This window comes from Lepisma saccharinum, chromosome 17 (genome assembly GCF_977018435.1).
Source record: "Lepisma saccharinum chromosome 17, izLepSacc3.1, whole genome shotgun sequence".
Lineage (NCBI taxonomy): Eukaryota > Metazoa > Arthropoda > Insecta > Zygentoma > Lepismatidae > Lepisma > Lepisma saccharinum.
In genome coordinates, this window is record NC_139245.1 from 32,097,659 (window position 1) to 32,118,203 (window position 20,545).

General features: G+C 37.6%; 1 protein-coding gene across 4 annotated transcripts in view; it reads left to right on the plus strand.

Annotated features, from left to right (window-relative positions):
- The first annotated feature begins 2,481 nt into the window (after positions 1–2,481).
- The window catches only part of LOC146001663 (sal-like protein 1), a 221,358-nt gene continuing 203,294 nt past the window's right edge, over positions 2,482–20,545 (plus strand). For 2 of the 4 annotated variants that reach the window (XM_083139278.1, XM_083139279.1), the window contains exon 1: positions 2,482–2,982. In XM_083139278.1, coding sequence (XP_082995404.1) covers positions 2,907–2,982 — 76 coding nt within the window. In that variant the 5' untranslated portion in view covers positions 2,482–2,906. The remainder of the gene's footprint in view (positions 2,983–20,545) is intronic. The other 2 variants (XM_083139276.1, XM_083139280.1) reach the window with 2 other exon arrangements.

Sequence of the window (20,545 nt, forward strand, 5' to 3'; positions counted from 1 at the left end):
GAAATAAACAAAATTTAAAAAGGTGACAAGTCACAGAGCATCTTCGCTTGTACGCTATGTATTCATTATCTGTCTGTAATTCCTCTTCGTGAAAATTCAGGAATGTTCGTGTGTATTGTATTCAGTGTTGGTCAGGCACGTATCTAGAAATACAATTCGGGGGAAGTCCGACCAAGTGTTTCAATAATAATAATAATCATAACAACAACAACAAAAGTCAACAACATAACATAACTCGTGGCTCTTTAGTCCTGAAAGGGCCTTGGCCTATCTCTCGACTGCCAGTCTCCCTCCCACAATCCTAACTGGAGCTGTGGAGATCTTGAACCGGTAATGGAGTGACGTGGGGTCAGCACGTAGAACCCTTAGCCGTTATACCCGTGACCGGGTTACGCTACTCACTCTAGCTCCCCAATTTCCTCACGGTGGTGGGTTGACACCGGTGCACACAGGCCGCAAACCCAGAGACTGAACCCAGGCGGACTCGAACCCATGCCGTCCCGCAGTTGGGGTCCAAAGCACAGCGCCTTAGACAGCACGCCACGGAAAAAGGACAAATAATAATAATAATAATAAATTAGAATACTTATATTTAATTAATTTAAAATAATATTAATGATTGTATTGTTATTATTACACGAATATATAAAAAGATGGTAAAAGAATAGATATATAACAGCACATATTCAAGCTTAGGTGTAGTTAAGATCGCAAAAAATTTGTATAAAAACAACTACCCTGACAAGGAAATTAATGTGAAGTAGATATAGAATTGATAGTTATTGAATAACATAAAAAGAAGTTAGACCGAATTGACGAAAAGTAAAGTTTCTGATTAATATTTAATCATATTATTATGAGTAATAGTGTGCATAAATCTTCTTTGTAATGTCATTCAAAACCGTATGATCTCAGTATAATCCTTTCCTTCCAATAAGTTTGGTGGAAATAAATATCCATCGATATACAACAAATGATAAAACAATTAATTAGTAGGTATTATTTAATTTTAGTACTTGGTAAGACTCTCTGGACTCGCTAAATACGTCCTTCATGTTGGTATATTACGTCACATAAAAGTACTCCTGTGCCAGTACGAAACTATTACAAATAGTTGAACAACGGCAAAAGAAATCATGGTTGCTTTTTCACCTATCTAGGTTAATCGAGACGACGAATATGGAGTAATGAAGTAGAAGAATCAGTGATATGTCCAGGAATCGCAGCTCGATGCGATAACAACTCCTCCACGGAGGTGGTAAAGCGGCATCTTCATCAAAAGCACCATCTCAACCGGAGTGACGTCTGCTGTATTTATCATAATGGCATTATTGTCGCCTCCATGGCTAAAGCTGTGGACTCACGATCTTGCCACCGAAGGTTCCAGGTTCGAGTCCCGCCCTGGGCGTGGGAGTTGCTGTGTAGGCGTTCCTTCATCAATTTTATCGAACAATCAATAACTCCCGTGGAAGTGCGCCCGCGGAGGGCACTTGCCCCTCCTGAGATATCTGGAAAAGGCACTTGGGGTATACTCGCATGGATCAAAATTAGAAAATACAGTTGGTGGGAGGGTGGTGCCTATTTATCGTAGTGAAGTGAGGGATGTTTTGTGAGGGTTTACTTAACTGGGCGGATGGTATCACTCCACGTTTTTCCCACTTTGCCAGCTCTGCCCCCCCCCCCCCCCCCGAAGAAAAAAATTCCTGCGGGTCGCCTTGTTCCTATGGGCGATTTTGGCCAAAAGTGGCAGAGTAGCGACGTAATTATTTTTTTTTAAATATACAAATATGGTGGCAGTATCAAAAGACAGGCCAAATCAAAACGTTACCTGTACATTATTTGGTTGATTGATTGATTTGCTTTCTGCCACTTTTGGCTAATCGGGAAGATGAGAATGAGTGATGATATGAAAATGAAGAAACACAAAGAACGGCCATGCCCATGCCGTGATTCGAACCCAGGACTCCTGACATCGTAGCGCGATGTTCTGAATAATCCTACACGGTAGTCGGCGTTAGGCTACTTGTATATTATTTGGGAACGACATACCATACAATATCATACCGCTGAATTATTGCCAGACGCTCCAAACGCCTCTTTTCCGACGCTCATGACATGCTATTATGTCCATCCTAAGGCCATAATTATATTATTTATTGCTCCATCATTATTGGGTACTGTACTTCGTTCATTTGCAGGATCACCAGTAAAGCGCCTGTTCCAATATTTACCGGTTGCGCGTTTTGTGTACGTCGGCTGAGAGAGAGAAGGCGGAAAAAAAGCGAACAGGAAGGGCAAAAAAACGCGGCAATGAAACTCTTTCCTCCCCCGCGAAGTAGGTGGTTGGGAAAAAGGGGAACGGAGCAGCCGAACGCCAGTCACCGAGCAAGCACTGTGTCGCTTCCTAGCGGACGATGAGAGAGTTACCTCCCAGCCCCGAAGAGGGAATCTTCATACCGAAAGTTGCCGAACGATGCCGAGTTCCTGCTGCCGGCCCGTCCCCCGGACGTGCTATCTATACATTATTTGACGCGCTCTCTCATAACCAAGTATAATAGCCGAGCGGAGGGGTCGGTAGCTGTAGGTAGGGAGTAACATCGAGGCACAAGCAGGCGCGGTATCGGCTCGGAAGACTGGGTGAGCCCAGCTCTTTCATATCCATATTTATGCCGGCATCGGCGTGGAGCAGACCAATCGGGAAGGCGCTTTCCGCACTGAATGGAATTATCATAAGCAGCGCCCAATATTGATAATCATAAATAGTGACCTGCGCAGTGGAGAGCAATGTGGATAAATTAGGGGGGGCAAATTTTGAAGGCTTTCCACCAAGTTTGTCATTTCGTCCTCTGGAAGCAAACGGAGAAGGACAGAATAGGACGAAAGGAGGGACAATAGACGTGAAGATAATGTCTCGTCGGAAGCAAGCACGGCCTATTCGACACTTGGAGAGCGAGGAGGGTCTAGCGAGTTCTCTTCAAAATGGTAAGTACACTGTTCAACCGTCCGGTGCTAAGAAAGTGCTTTGTTTTTGTGCTGTTGTGCACAATGTTGTGTGTGTGTTCATGTGCCTTTTTTCGTGGATGTTACGACTCGCGTTGTGAAGTGACGTTAAGAAGTGGTGCCTTGTTTATCTTGCATTTTTTGAGGATACTTGTGGTACTTGTACGTCTTGATCTTTCCGCCTTGCGGGCTCGATATTGTCCCGTCACGAAAACGCGACACCGGGAGTCTCCACTTGCCGGCGAAATCGTCCACAACCTCCCGCCGCCGGGATAGGGTCGCATCGCTGAATTTGGCAGAGCGATTACGGTCAACCGGCGAAGTGGAAAGTCGACCGTCAGAGAGAAGGAAAAAAAAACGAGAGTCAGAGACAAGAAAAACTGGATCTTCTCTACTGGGTCCCGTCAGCACATGTGTTACCCGGCCATGTGATGTCACTGTTGCAAGAGAGACCGTCCTACGCACTTTTAACATGTGACCGTTTTTTTTTCTCCCTGACTGTAGTACTCTCACTCTCACACACAGGTAGAGAACAAGTGTGTTCTTGAGGAACCGTGCTGTGCACCAAGCAAGTGAGGATTGTGTAATCCCAGATCCGATGACGTCTCTTCCCCCTACCCCCCTTTGCCCCCTCTTGACACCCCACACTCCAAAAACCCTTTCCAATTCCGAAGTGTCCTAAAGAAGGATTATTCAGATAAGGGAGGCGAGACGTCTTCCTGGTTTGTGCAAGATGAGGAAAGTGCATAGGAATTCAAAGGGATTTGTGATGGGAAGTTAGGAATTCGGCTCAGAACTTTACTATAAAAAAGAACATGCTCACGACCAAGGGATCACACCATGCCCGGATCTGATTTAAATAAACGCTGGGTTTAGGACGCACCACTTCCCGGTTCGACAATCTTGCGATCCTCGATCTTGTATCTACAAGACGTACGCATGGCTCCGAGGGATCGGACGTGTGCAAACCTCAAATAACGCTGCGTGCGTACGTGCCTCTTGTGTGTGTGATGTGCGTGAATTATAGTGTACATTCAGACAACGAAAGGCATGTTTCATAAAAGAATAGCAAGCGATCGACTCTAGTACGAACGTTACAAATATTTCCCCCAAATTTGTTAATCGAATTGAGCGTATTGTACAGTTGCTGTTTAATATTTTCTATAATTCATACTTTCAGCAAAGTGATTTCGGAACTTTCCTGGTTTAATACTCCTTCCTCGAATGTTGTTTAAAAAATATATATATATAGAAAACATACGCCTAGGATTTTGGCCGTATTCGGCCTGTTTGCAAAATGTTCTTCACAGGAGCAACGTTCTTTAATTCCGTTTTTGCGCGAGACAAGTTCACGGCGATTTTAACTGGAAGTATTTTAAATGAAGAGAAAAAAAAACTGGGAGTACACAATTTGCAGTGATGCCACAAGTGGAAATAATCGTTAACATTCTATATGAAACAAGAAAAATATCTGTCACATGTGTTTACTGATTTTCACGAGTCAGGTTTTCTGTGTGATCGCCACTTCACAATTTCTACCTTTTGTTTTTCTAACCTTTTATCACCACGTGAAAGGAATTGTAGCAATATTTCTTTGCATTTTACTAAATGACCAGGCTTGCGACTAAATATTAGTAACACAGTCCTCACGTAAGGATTCATGTGTTTTTTGTTGTCATGTTTTGTTCACGCAAAGTTTGTGTAACATTGTGCAAGTTATTGCATCGCAGAATTAGAACTTTGCATAGACTTTTGTCAAGGCGGCAAAAATATTGAGGATAAATATGGTATATTTTTTTTGCTAGAGAAAATGTTATTCTTTGTCATTCTGAAGTTTTGCGCGAAGTTGTCAATAATAAGGGCTAAGCACATAATAGCTCGGTGAAATATAACTTAAGATTTTTTATTGTTTGTAAGCATGATGGAGCGCTGAATCATTGATAACGGATTTCATATTTATTTGCCTAGTAGGTAGTAGAGTCGTTTTGTATTGCATGTGAATGTTGACGGTGTTGTCGGCTGTCTATACATCGTCTTCTCGTGTGTGTTTACTTCACTAACCGTGTCTCTTCCAGTATTTTCAAAAAGCAAGAAGAGTTTCTTTATTACCGCGCGCCTGCGTGTTTGGCGTCGTATTGCTAATTCTCGCAATTAAACTGTACATTTAACATTCGCGAATAGGAAACAATGAGAAAATAAGTATTATTTATTAACTTTTATCATGAATTCACATTACCTTTCAGGGTCAAATAGATATTCTTTTAAAAAAACGTTTCCGAAACTTTATACTGTTGCCGGGATTCACGTAAGATAAGCAAACCATGTTGTCTAGAGTTGTCTTGTGCTTATCGAAATGCCAATCGTCAAGGTTAGCGTAGTAGAAATATACAGGTGACATCCTAGTTTAAAAAGTGAGGGGTGGCTGACCAAAACGACAGGACCCAGGCTTCATACTGCCACTGTGTTGGGTTGATGACGTGGTAGTGACAATTAGTCACAACGTTGATAAAATAAGAGATACGCGGCACGAGACTTGAACTCGTGACCAAGCATTCGCTTCTGCCGTGACTCAATATTTTAATAAACAACAACGTAAGGCACTGTTATGCATTCTCAGTATGAAGATAAATTCTGAAGCAAGTAGAACCCAGTGTTGCTTTTACCTGTAGCAATTATCTGTCTTTATCACTTCTACCTCCGGAATTTGCCTCTAGGGCGTTCTTCATTACAAGAATGAATGATGTTGCAGTGGGCGATATCGGAAGCAGTAGGATGCGAAATTATTAAAGACTGGTTGGGGGAGGATGATCTTAATTTACACACACATATACGTATATACACACGTATATTAATTGAATGATATACGTTTATTATTTTGTTACATACGCATAAAAGTAAATTACTAAATATTTAAATGTATAAATTATTAAATATATATGATGGAATTAATTTGTTACATTTATATCGGCTATTTATAAAGTAGCAAACTAATGAATTCCTTTACTGGATAAAATGTCAATAGATGACAAAATAGTTGAAATTGATTTATGTTTTAGTTTTCGTTTAATTGTTGATTTTTATTAATATAAATCAATTAGATTTCATACTTATATTTGTCTTGCATTGTTGTTTACTATTATTGTGCATAATTTGTTATTGTTGTAACACTCCCGAACGCCCCCACAGACGTTCATTTCGTTCTTTTTTTATTAACTTTTAGTAAAGTATATTTGCTGTTAAAAAACTAATTTCCCGTCTTCGTTCTTATAACAAAATTTCTACCCCCTAGGAAATTTTTGGTGGGAGGGATTTTTTAGAACAAAATTGTTTGTGGGGGGGAATTCCCCTGTCCCCCAAGGATTTCGCAACCTGGGAAGCAGGAGGTACGTTCCAGTCCTCCAGAAATACACACACATACACAAGTTGATCCAATATATAATTCACACTACGTTTACGCATGTATCAGGAGCCGGCACCCGTGGCGGAGTGGTTAGCACATCGCGCTAAGACGCCATAGGTCCCAGGTTCGAATCCCGGCTTGGGCATGAATGTTTGTGAGTGTTCATAAATTTCATCCCCATCTTCGCAAATTAGCCAAAAGTGGCACAAAAAGCGAAGTTAAACAAAGCAAATCAATCTAAAAAAAAGCATGTATCAGGCCAGACACGAACCCTAGCATACCTCGTAAAAGACCACGGCGTGATTCTGGAGAGAACAAATGAATTTCGTAAAACTATGCCTAATTTAGCGTGATAGGGTGTGACATATTGCACACCCTATCACGATTTACTAGTGTTACTAGTGTTTGTACAAGATATGGTGATTTTCGTTAATGTACTAGCCACACTTTTATTCCCAACATGCTTATAAGTTAGCAGATAATTGTGATGCAAAGTACTACATTTATTCGACTAAGGGGTGTCTTGTAAGTTACACCGTCGTTTTAATCCAGCAGAAAGATATACACAACTTTAAATAACTCAATTACGGTTGCAGTTCGATGAATATTTGAATCACGGTTCGGTCAGTGCACTGTAGTAGTAGTAGTAATATTAGAAGCTGGTGGTGGTAGTAGTGTGTGTGTCAGGAGACTATCCTCGGCTAATTCAGTGTATGGTGATATTAAAAGGAATCGACAACATAGTTATCAGTTCGTGCAACATATCCCATTATGTCGCCTCCAGTTTTGCAAACATCTAACACTGAATTAAGCATTAAACAACTGTTGCGTCTGCCTTGCAACAATTATTACGAGACAATGATAATGATGATTATGTTTTTTGTTGTTGTTTTCGTTCTCCTACATAGTTCTCTTTTACCGAACAAACAAACAAGAATAAAACTCGACAGTTTGACATTCATAAGAACATATTCATTCATTTTTGTATTATATTTTTTTATTATTTTATGTTGGTTTCCTACTTTTTTAGGTAAATCGTGACAGACAGACACTAAAAAACATCCTCTGGTATCGTAGCGTGTTACTCTAACCACTCCGCAGCGAGAGCCGACATGATTATATGCATTAAGCTGCCTACTCGGTTCTCGTGGTTCAGTGATAAATGCAGGTTGCTTTTCAACGAAAGGTCCTGTGTTCCAATCCCGAGAAAGACATAAAATGTTCATGTTATATCCTTCCATTCACTGTAGCGCTGTTGTCCTCTTCTTTAGTCACGATTAGCCTAGCTGTATATATCTACTGCGTAAATTAAACACATAAAAAGTAGTCATTTCGTAGGTAAAACGTGTTGATTGTTAGACTCATGATTTCACCTTCGAAGGTTTTGCTTTCAAGTCCCGGACAGGACATAAATGTAGCTCTATAATTATGTTAGTTCTTTAACTTATTATATCCATTTATTATCATCGGCGCGATTAAGCTGAAGAGAAATAAGAGACAATGAGTGGACCAACACTTGTAAAATATATATTGTAACATAATTACTGGATGCCGAATAAAACACTCGTTTGAGGACACTTAGTTTTAGACCAAATACCAATGTTAATTGTCTCCTGGACTCAGAAACAGCGAAATACCTGTGCCTGACCTAGAATTCAAAGCTAGTACCTCTGGCGTCGTTGCGAACTTCGATAATCACTAGCAAAGTGACGCAAATAACCTTCATGCTAGTGTATTTTCACTTATTCGGAGGTCATGAGTTTGATTCCCGGATAAAGCGTCGAATCGCGTCTTTGTTTCAATCACTCGACGCTCCTCTAAGATGCCTGTTGCATCGAAATTTCCGTGCTTCGCGATTATATTTACTAATTTAGCAATTTTAGGCCTAACTGTATTTTCAATTATATTAGGGTTGAGAGTTGACAATATATTGTTTTTATTCTTTTGGAAACTATACTATAAAATGAAAATAAAAACACTTTCCATGAAACTCCGAAAACTAACTTTAAAAAAAAAGTGTATAAAAATGTTAGACCGTCTTCCAAATGTGTCTGGTACGCTTTCGCGCATAAAATTCCCACATTTTTTCAGCGATCGAATTGTACAATATATAGGTGGGAGACTTCTGAAATTCCATTTTCCATATTTAGTTAGGCTTCCCTATTTTTAAGTGTTATGAACTTCCTAATAGAAGTGAATTTATTATTTTAGAAAAATACAATTTTGTAAAATTAACAGTTTCAGGATTTCTATTCTCTCACAAAAGCCTTTCCTGTGCAATTCTGTAAATTAAGTTCAAGTACTGGAAATTATTGGTGAATGTGCTTCGAAGTCAGGAATTACGAGTTCGAGTCCAAAACAAGTATTTTTAGTGTTGCTTTGTATAATGCAAGAAGAGCTGCTGTTTGTCAAATGGTCAGCGCTCTCGACTTTAGTGGTTAGGGGTTAGAGGTTCTAATCCTGTGGGAGCTCAAACATTTCTGTTTTGATCCAGCAGCATGAGGATACGGGAGCTACTTGAAAGCATAGCGGCGATGGGAGTCGATTTGCTGACCACGCATCATCACCCAATTAAAAAAAAACAACAAAAAAACTTGGCAGGCTTTGGTCCTCAACGAACTGTTGCGTCACCGACATTTGTTTTTGTATTTTTTTTTTAAATTAAGGTAAGAGACCGAAAGGAAACAGACTAAGGTGTAGTTGAAATTTCTTGACTAAGAAATGTAGATAATATGGGCACTGAAATCAATAATCAGTTCCACGTTCCTGTATCGAAAAGACAAGAATACGTACATTTCCGTCAAGCTTATAAGCATAACTGCATCTATCCCAAACTGGCGTCCTAATAGGCTGGTCAGGGCCAAAATTGTGCTATCCTAATTTCAAACAGTAATTCAGACGTCACATGAAATAATTGAAGAGCATTGTCGAAACCGTAAACCAAAATATGATGATCAAATCTTTCACTTACCTTCATGGTTTCAGTACAGCTTTGAGCATTCATATTCTGGCGTATTAACTTTCGGAAGGAAAATTGTGGGTATTGGGATAAAACAAAATATATGTTATCTACTAACAATTGAAAACAAAAATATCTTAGCTGTATTTCAACAAGAAACTCTAATACAGTTAGGAGCTACTGAAGTCTCTAAAACTACGGTCTACGGTGCTTAACTTTTAATTCGCAAATAATAATGCTACACAGCGGTCATGTACAAATATCGGCCATGTTGCAAGCTAATTTCCTCTATAAACCGTTTTGTTATTCTAAATTTTGAAAAAAGTAAGACATGTCTTACAATTTCCTTTCGTACATTCTTATTGTCAATATTCGTGTCGCAGGAAGCTTATTTTCTATTTCTAGCCCACAAGAAGATTGTCCTAAATGGTCTTGAATGAATTCTAATCGTACGTGATTTTTAAAATTTAGTAACTTCAAATACTCAGTAAGTGAAATTTTGCAACCAAAATACTTGTGTAAAAGTAATTATGAAATCTATAAATTAGCATGTGCTAGTAGAAAAAACATTAGCCCGGTAAGCAAATAATAATACACAGAAAAGTTTGTTTCAAACAATGAAATCATGTAAGCTGATGTACGTGACAAAACAATGATTGTCCACCAGTAGCAATTCTGACCAAATCAAGCTAATTGATTTAGAATTACCATGTAATTTATTCAAAATTAGAATAAACTAACACTTAGTAACGGCTACTTGCATTTTTGCTTGTTTACCGAAAAGCCCAATCAAATATTTTTGGTTAAATGCAACGTAACAGCTTTCTTAGTGTAGCTTTGCAAATATTTCTCAAGGTTTTCTTCTTTTATTGCTCATACGATTTGTGAAGCGTGTGAAGAAGTTTGTAGCGCGACATTATCCCAATGAGATTTCAATGGGTACAATCTTGTTTTCTCAAGTCATTTAGTAGTCGACTCACGGTCTCGACATCGAAGATTTCGGGTTTGAACCCCGGCCATGAGATGGGCTTTACTCTGCAAGTCAGGCACGTATCTAGAACTATATCTAAGGGCCCGAAACTATTACGCATGTAGTACTAGTAATAGTAATAATAATAAACTTTGTTATCAATAGGTTAATAAGATTGCCTATTAATAAATAATACTATTATGTGGAGGCACATGGAACATTGGTTCGGATTCCACAATAAACTGTAAGTCCAGTCCAGATTAGCCTTTCTGTGCATAAAGTGGACTTAAAACAACAAATCAATAATATTATTTTAGGCCAATTCATTCATATTCATTATCTAGCTTATGTCTTGAGATTACTGAAACTTGTATAAAAACAGCTGACCTACCAAAGAAATTAATGTCAAGAATATTTTTTTAAATGGATTATTTATTGAATGCCAGAAAGGTTGTTATGTCCAGCTGTTGCAAAGTAAAGTCGCTGATCGTAATTTTTAATACGTATTATTATTATTATTATTATTGGTAGTGAGTGATACGCAAGAATTTTCACAGGCATTGTCAACGGAAAGCTGTATAATCGCAAACTACTCCTTGTCTTTATGTAAGTTCTGTTGAAGTAAATCAACTTCACACTAAACAGCAAATATTTGCTTATTTAATATTAGACTTGTTAGGTTTTTCGAGGGGTCGGGACCCCCAGAACCCGTCCTTGCTGCAAATGTTCCTTCATCAATTCATCTAATCAGCATTCATCCTCATTGTCAAGTTTATATAAAAAAATAAAAAAACAAAACCTTCCAACATAGGAATTTCACTTCTTGTATCCATAAACTTTGACCACTTTCAAAGAAATAACAATTTTCAGCAACTCATAAATCGAACGGGTGCGTTAAATCTGTGACCCCCTCCCTCCCCTAAACTGTGCACAAAACATAAATATCTCGCCACTGACGGCCTTCTGATTTATTCAACCTACCGTCCGAACTGCATGTGGTCGCATATGCACCGAATTCATAACACATGCGTAAGCGGAAGCATTAAATGTGGCCGAACGACAAGCGCATGCAAGCTGCATATGTTTGCTCATGCATGTGGGCTTTCAGATATTGAAATATGTCTCTGGACAGAGCAATTTTCTCACATGAGGACGTCCGCCTGTCACTTCGCAAGAAGTTGAAGGTGTCGATGCACCAGCTACGTCACGAATTACAAGATGTACTTTTAGAGTCTAAATTTGTCATACATGACAGTCTATGAAGTGACAAATGCTATGTAGGCGTATGCAAATAAGAAGAAATGCATAAAGGAACGGCGTTGAATTTGCAACGAATAAGTCTACAAACTGCGCATGTAGCCACAGTCATCAAATAAATAATATTATTAAGAACTCTTTCTTAATGGTACTACACAATCATCATTCTCAAGAGCTTCAACAAAGTTGTAATAAAATATAAGACAGCACTAGCGTAGCAACAATTTTTTTTTCGGAGGGTGCTGGAATTGTAAAGGCGGGGGTGGGATAACAATAAAATATTTCGTAATTACCATTTTTAACCTTAATTTTTTAAAAAAAATATTCAAGGTCACTAATGATAATCGGGGGTCGATTTAAGAGGGGGGGGTTGTATTTGCCACTTGTCTTTCCGAGATCTTTATTTGGAAAATTTTGATTTTTTCAAAATTTCAGGAGGGTTGTAGCCCCATCTGCTCGCCCCGCATATTTTCTAAAGTCAGATAACAATTAACCTTTTAAAATAACTGAACGTTGTACTTCAATTTTTCTGCATTGTAAGAATATCATACAAAAACCATACACGCGTACATATCTATATATATATATATATATATCCACACACACACACACATATAATACTGAAGGTGAGATTTCATTGTGTCCTTAGCTCTTGAGATGAGTGGTGGTGTGAGGAATTTAAGAAATCTAACAACTAAAAGCAGATCTTATAATATTTACAGCGCTTAGACTGTAGACATGCACTCTGAAATCACAGAAAATTAATTCTGTTGCATAAATTGTACAGTCCTTTCAAGGAGTGGCACGCAAGGAGCAACAAAAGACAGGCCCAAATTGTGAATCTCACTTGCAAAATTCTATCATCCCAAATTGCATGTCTACTAAATTTGATAGTAGAATTTCTGCTATCTTTCCAGTCTCTGCTAAACTAACTGGACAGATAAACGACGTTAAGTAACTCAACACGAACTGTTTACAGTACAAAATTGTTACTCTCCGACACGAACTGAATCACCTTTACGACCATATACTAATTGCCTCGGTGATTAATAATTATTAGGTATGCGAACATATTGTAAAAGATGTCATTTTCTCCTGAATAAAATAAACAAGACAGGGCTATTGTAATTTCTCTAATGGTGATACAATCAATCACTGAACAATTTTTTCTCAATTTACTATATACGCCAATCTTGACTTTCTCGAGTTTGAAGTCCATTTTATTATGCGTAGATAGGCTAATCAGGACTGGGCCTACAGTTTATAGTGGGATCGGGACCATTATGTTCCTCCACTGGAACCCTTTGATTATAAGGCGACGACGTTATGACAATCTTACAATTCCTTATATTATTGATTGAACGGAAGATTTACCGGTATATCATATGTTGTTTTATTGTAATATAACAAAAGAGAAATAAGGCAAACGATATAATATAAACTTCACAGAATCATCCATCAAATACAGTTATAATATACAAGAGAAAATAACAATAATAATAATAATAATAATAATTTCTCAGTTATTTAACTTTCACTGCTTTCCAGCTAATGCCTCTCTTTTGCTAATTTATAAGGATATTTCAAGAATGTTTTTGTTGAAGGTGTATTTGGTACTTATCAGTAATTGGAACCTCTAGTCGTATATCAATATAGCAAAATAGGGCGGTATGAATCACGAAAATACACAATCAAATGTTGTAAACAATGTAAACATGAGCATGAGATATAGACTTAATTTTTGATAAGATAATAGTAAGAGCTTCAGAATTCAACAACAACATTTTCAACGCTGACAAATAACACGATTTATATCTGTACTGCTAAATCCGTAATTATAGAGTTTGCTTTATATTTTTTTTTTTTTTTAAGTTGTGAACTTCAAGCTGTGTGGAAAATTGGTCTGAATAAACGGATATAAAAATGAAATTCAGTAATATAGTCAGAAAACATGTCCTGGATATATTTTGGTACATTCATATCTAAAGTATTCACGCACGTAAAAACAGTAAGTTATGAAAGAAATAATTGTATTTAGATTTTAGCGGGACAAATAAAATATATCAATAAAATATGTTCTTGAAAATGTAAGTACGGCTTAAAAACATAAAATACGTATACTATTTAACTCGTTGTGGATATAATTTTTTTATAAACAAGTAACCTTTAAATGTTGTATTGAAAGAGTGTGTTTATTATGTTCCCGGACACTCAATGATTGATTTTAAGAAAACAGAAATAACAATTTTTAAAAAAATCCACATCCGTCAGAGAATACATTATACTGGATCTTGCCCAATTATACAGTGCGTTCGTTTTGGCTCTGGGCCGATATAGCGCGTGAACAACTTTGAAGAACTCTTATAACACAGGTTAGTACCCGTTATGCAATATAAATGTAATTGTCTACATGCTAAAGATATGTGCGTAAATAAGAGAGACGTTACGGGACGAAAATGCCGGCATCTACACCATGTCACGCGCTATCTCGGCCCAGAGCCAAAACGAACGAATTGTAGTTTATCAACGTTAATGATTCTGTTAAATGTTACTTTCTTGCTTCCCTATTTGTTTGTCAGAAATGAAAACATTGCGAGCCCTTCATATTAATCAGCAATACATGAACCCTTACAGAGAACTTTATAAAAGCAACGAGGGGTCTAAAAATATAGTAATAATTGTTACCATTGAATCGTGATGAATTTGTTAATATTTATTGTTTTAAGAGTATAATTTCCTCCATATTTTCTCCCAAGTACTTTCAAACCGTCAAACCATTTTTACGAAGTTCATGTATTGAAATAATGCTAACTCCAACAGCAGTATTGTAACAATTTCGATAAATGCCAACCTTTAACAGGCCTTGGTTTAAAATTGATAAATGTAATTCCAGTAGCCTTGTAGAAATAAAATTTATGAATGACGACATGTATGAAGAAAATGCACAGTTAATCCGTCGTTAATTAAATATTGTAATACTGACATGCGGTAATCTCAAACCAGTAGAATAGTATTTTGAGGAGCGGGTTTGTGCATACATTATATGATATTTATTAATTTACGTATTGTCTTTATGAATTACTGATAAATGCAACGAGTAAGCCCGGATTTAAGAAGCCTCCCTTAACCCAGTGTAAATATGTCGGCCCTGTCACATTTCTTTTCGTGAAGAAGTTGTTAATTGTGAATCTGCCACATTAAATTGGAGAAACGCATCTCTTTGCCCTTTCCTCCAATTACTGGGAGATCTAAATGCACTTTTACATGCACCATATTTTCCTAATGTTTTTATGCCGACTTCTTACGTATTAAAATTTTACTCGAAACAGGCGACATTTTCCCTGTTTCTCTCCTGTTTAGAGCTCTGTTGACAAGTTGAACACATTTCCACGACCAGGAAAAACACAGACGTCTAATTTTCTGTTATTAAGAAATTAAAATATTTTTCTACCTTTGTCGAAAAACTGTAGAATTCTTGCTGAATTATAATCTTACAAGGCTCACAAAATACAAGACATTGAATAGTAAACATTTGTTTTTATTATTTATTGATAAAACTCAAAACGTTTGAGTAGCTATTTTTTGTTCGAAGAAACGAGGCCATTTCGTTTCGTGCGGTCACCATTTGGTTTCAATCACAGCCGGTAGATGAATATAATAATAACAATAATAATAATATTGAAGTAACAACAAAACAAGCTAAAGAAAAACCGAGACGTCGAAAGAGCAATTTTACCGTCCAAAATATATTCGCCCACAGGCCGAAATGTAGTCCTGGTCAGAAGGAATTGAGAATTTAAGTGTTATATTTTCAATCTAGTTTCGTAGTTCCAAAATGTTTTGCACTATACAACACTTTCCAGTAATTAAATACCAATGAATAGAACGTCTTGTATCAGTTTTGCGTGAACTTTCTACACTGTAACAGCACGAGAATACTTTGTTTTGCTTTCTAAGTGATTATATGAAGGAAAAAGGTGTTGATTGAAAACTTATTAATTTGGTATATTTTTTAATTTTAATTTGATATTTGATTTTTCTTACTTACTATTTCAAACATTCAAGCTAAACTCAAACTCCACTTTTTTTCCCAGAAAAATCTTTTTTTCTATAAATTATTCGAGAAATAATGTTTCAATTACTTATTATTTTATTTTTTCTTAATTTCTCTCTGGTTTACTTTCGTCCCGAACAATGTAGAGTACTACGGGCACCCTTAACATAAATTCCATAAGTATCACCTTTTTAAGTGGCAATACTAGGTAAATATATTATACAGGGTGGCCGAAAGAAAGTAACCGAAAGTACTAAGCAGTCAGTATAAACTTCATGTAACAAATAGTTTCCTTTTTCTATCTCACATAATATAAAGACGAAAATATTACTTTTGTCATATTATATATACAGCCGTTGACGACATGAAATATTTTCAAATCTATGAGTCCCAAAATAGTCTATTCTAGTCATGTGCTGAGAATTTGCATCACAAATAAAATAACACTAAGGCTTGTTCTTTATATTGCAGTGTTTCACTAGCTTGTTTTCTCAGATTTATTTTCAATACAAAACTATTAACAGTATCACTGCCACCCTTGTAACGACGATGAATGGAGAAACTGAAAAATATATTTAAAAAACATATATTTACACCACACTTTCCTGAAATTCGAACCCAGCTGCTTGAACAATAGGAAACCAAATGGGAAATGTACGCATTGTTTCCACTAATGCATCTAACCTTTGCATCGTGATTAACCGAAGTCGGCGGAAAAGCCATTTTAAATAATTAAATCATGTTACATGTCAGTATTTTACCCAGGATGTTGTCCCGGACGGAAAACAATCAACTCGCTCTTTTTAGTGTGAAAGAGTGCGGAACGAAAGAACTATCGCAAGAGTACATAAATATTATCAACTTATTTTTACACTTATCCATCTATTTACAAATGTAGGTTTGTTAAATGTATGTAATCTATCAAGGGCGCCGCAGGGAGGATTTCCGGAAAGAGTTAATGTCATTCGAATGGTGAAATTGTAGCGATATTTTACAACAAAAAAGTATTGTTTTCTGTGATTTACAGGCCGTAAGTTGCAGCAACCATTATTATTAATATCATTACTATTATTTTACAGTACCCTTCGGCACGTAAAACCATGGATCAGAGAGGTACCATGAAGGACAGTAGATTAAGTGGTCTCTGACTGATTGATATCTCTAAGTGAAAAAGTACAAAAAGACAAACTACTGTTCATCAACAAAGTGATAGATGTTTATTGAAAGGAATCAAGGCGCATCCAATTTCTATCTAAATAGTACACTCGAGTCTGAAGTTGTATACAACGCCAAAGTATTTTCAAATCAATTTGAATTTTATGATTTGCAAAGTAGTAGTAGTAGTAAATAAAAATAATAGCAATAATAATAATATTAATAATAATAATAATAATAATAATAATAATAATAATAATAATAATAATAATAAAAGATTAAAGTTTCTATGAGTTTGACCTCCCCCCTTGAGAAAAATCCTACGGGCGCCCTTGTACGATTTCTTACATCCATATTGGGTGTATAGCCGTCTACTAGCATAGATTCACATCTCGCCTTGACATAGTTATATTGCAATAACAGATTGATAAATAAAAGGAAGTACAAGCAGGTTTTAGCTTAACAGAAGGGTAACTGAAACTTACTTTTACGCGTTCGTTCTTACCGAACTGTTTTCTCTTGCCATTATACTTTTTGGCGTGGAAGAAAAACTTGCAGACATGGACATATTGTGACTACAATCGTACACTACCAGCTCCAGCATGTCTGCGCACGAATAACGAACCGTATAACTTCGCATGTTGAACAACTGATGTTCTGTAAGCTTCTTTTTCCCTGACTGGAGGGTATAAAAAGTGGAGGTTAAGTTTTTGTCTGTTTGCTGTCTCATACACACACACATTATCAAAGTCTGATGAAAAAAAAAGTTCCCTAAGGCGAAAATAACCAGTATTTTCAAAGAAAGGAAGGCACAGGAGGGATCCAAATGTGGGTGAAGAATTTAAGTTGGGCAGTTTTTTTCCTGTGTGTGTGTGTGTATTATAATCATAACATCGTCTGCATATTGTGTTGGGTTCTGCCGCTTAGCTTGTCACGCGAACTTTTAAAAGTAAGCAAACATGCGCGATATGCGAGAAAAACATGATCCTCTGAGCTACAAAAAAGGTTAAGATCTCAGACGCGATAAGTGCCGATCTTCCCCCACAATGCCTTGCGTTTATATCTCCTATTATTGCCCCTCCCCCTCTCTTCAATTCACTCTCTTTTTGCTTGTCTCTTGAGTTTCTTGGTTTTTCTTCATACTTTTGTCCACACGAGCACTTTTGTCTGGTGCGATCAAAAGGTTACGATATGGCTGAATGTGATACATGGAAACAAGTAGCTTATTTTCAGAAAATAACTGGATATCTAAATTTTGCGTGAGTTTAGGCGCGACGATGTTGAGTTCCCAGTTTCCCAGGATCGATATCCGGTGAACACTCATTCAGCGGTTTGGACCGGATCCAACTTTAAATTGTAGGTCCGGTCCCAATCTGTGCGAACTTAAATTTTTCGGTCAACACTGAAGGAGGCATAATTATATTTACGCAAACCTCTTGATATAAATTTGCCCCTAATCTTACAAATGGTGTGCGTTTGTAAGTTTCGTCCTTGCGTGATCCCCCCCCCCCCCTCTTACTTTTGAGACGAAAAATCTCGAGTAAAAAGCGATTTTTTTTTTCATTGTTTTTATGGATGAATTTTCAGACTCGTAGCTAGGGGGGTGTTGAAGCCTGGGCCGCCATTCAAAGCTTTTTTAAAACAACAAAGTTATATGAGACGGATTGATTGATTTGTTGCTTTAAGTCCACTTTATGCACACAAAGGCTAATCGGGACTGGACCTACAGTTTAAAGTGGGATCCGAACCACTATGTACCTCCACCGGGTATCGAACCCGGGACCCCTTGATTACAAGGCGACGACTCTATCATATGCGACGGAGAAATTTGCACTTGCCAGAGGTAATACACTGCTGGAATTTGTGTTTTCCAAAATAATTGCAATAGTACAAGTTTCAAGACACTTATTCAGACACAAAGACATAACTGAAATATTTTAAATCAGAAATACCAACTACGAGTCTTCAAATACAACCTATACTATTATTTTTTCCTGAGTTCTTTGTTCCCTCACTTCAAAATTTGTAGGATGTAAATACCACAAACCATGATGTTGAGCTGCATAAAAGAGGTACAAAACCCATAGCTGCTGAGTTTTTACGTAATTTGATTAAAATGTTACCATATAAAATCCACACTATTTTGACAGATAACGGAAAACAAGAAGTTCAAAATTAATTTTGGGTAAAGGGAGCAAACATACCAACCGAAGATGATATAGAATTCAACCCTATTACTGAGTAAAAAATAAAATATGTATATTGAAACGAGAAGTAACTTGAGACTCCTGAACGGCGCAGTGGTAACGCCGTCGCCTTGTAATCAAGGGATCTCAGGTTCGATTCCCGGTGGAGGCACGTCGCACAGTGGTTTGGATCACACTTTAAACTGTAGCTCCAGTCTCGGTTAGCCTATCTGAGCGTTCTAAAACAAAACTTTACGAGAACCAAATGGGACATGAGGTTTCGGTATCATGTAGTCACGAAGGCCATAACAAAAATCCTAACAACACTGACAACAATCCAATGTTGAGTGTCCACTGGAATGCATTGGTTTATTTTACTTCGCTTTTCTTCCAATTTGAGATAATCGTGAAGATGAGGATGAATGGTGATAAGATGAAAGAGATGAAGGGAGAATCACAAAACACATGCGGACAATACACAACAAAGTCCCATAGAGGATTATAGTGGCCATGGATTCAGACGCCAGAGCCTTGTTAGTCTGCAAAGTGCGTCCAGGGTGTACTACGTGGAAGTGAGGTTGACATTTGGGTGTCTCAAGGGTTAGCCCTTGCACCTCGACTGTCCACTGGAAACTCTAAACATATATATATATATATATATATATATATATATATATATATATATATATATATATAGTTTAGAATTTAGAATGTAAGGGTAATTCTTCGAAAGATAGCCGAAACAAGCTAAAGGTGAGGCGAAACTTGATAATTAATTTTCACCCAAATAATCATACAGTTACTGACGGTAAGAAAGAGAAAACATTCATTTCTAGAATGCACAGACCCACTTGTAGTTCAACACAATCTGAAAATGACGTATGGCATTAAAAAAATGGTTCATGTACTTTTCACACGAAATGCTAATGGACAGCGAGAGATAAATATTTTCCAGGCGCTGGCAGCCGTTGTCATGAATGTTGTTAGCTGTAAATCATTAGCACTTTTTTTTTTACATTACCAACAGGCTTGTCGTCATATAACCGCCGTCATACTTTCCCACAATGCTTTGTTTACATATTTTCATGAGCATTAAGAATGACAGGGCGAGCCATCACTGCCACCCAAGGCTTTCTCGCCATAGGAGCCTCATTAACCTATACCCTGTCTCAGGCGTCTCTGGAGCAAGGCCGCGCATAACGGCAGAGGAGGGGGTGCGGGAGGCAAATCGAGTGGGCACAGCGAAGCAGTACACGATGCTGGGAAGGCTGGTAACTGCAGTCACCCAATCCCGTTGCTTCTAACGTGTTCATTTATGGAGCTGTCTTGCGTCACTACTTGGGCAAAGATTTGTTTTCTTTCAACTGCTCCTGCGATACCTAGGACGGAGTGTAGCTGCTAGTGTTACGCGCTACGACAAGACTGATTGATAGATTTGATGAAATTGATGAGACACTCGGAAAGAACACTCATGTCCTGGCCGGGATTCGAACCCCGGACACCTGGCGGGTCGTAGCGCGCTGTGCTAACCACTCCGTCAGGAAGGTTCCGTGTTCGAATCACG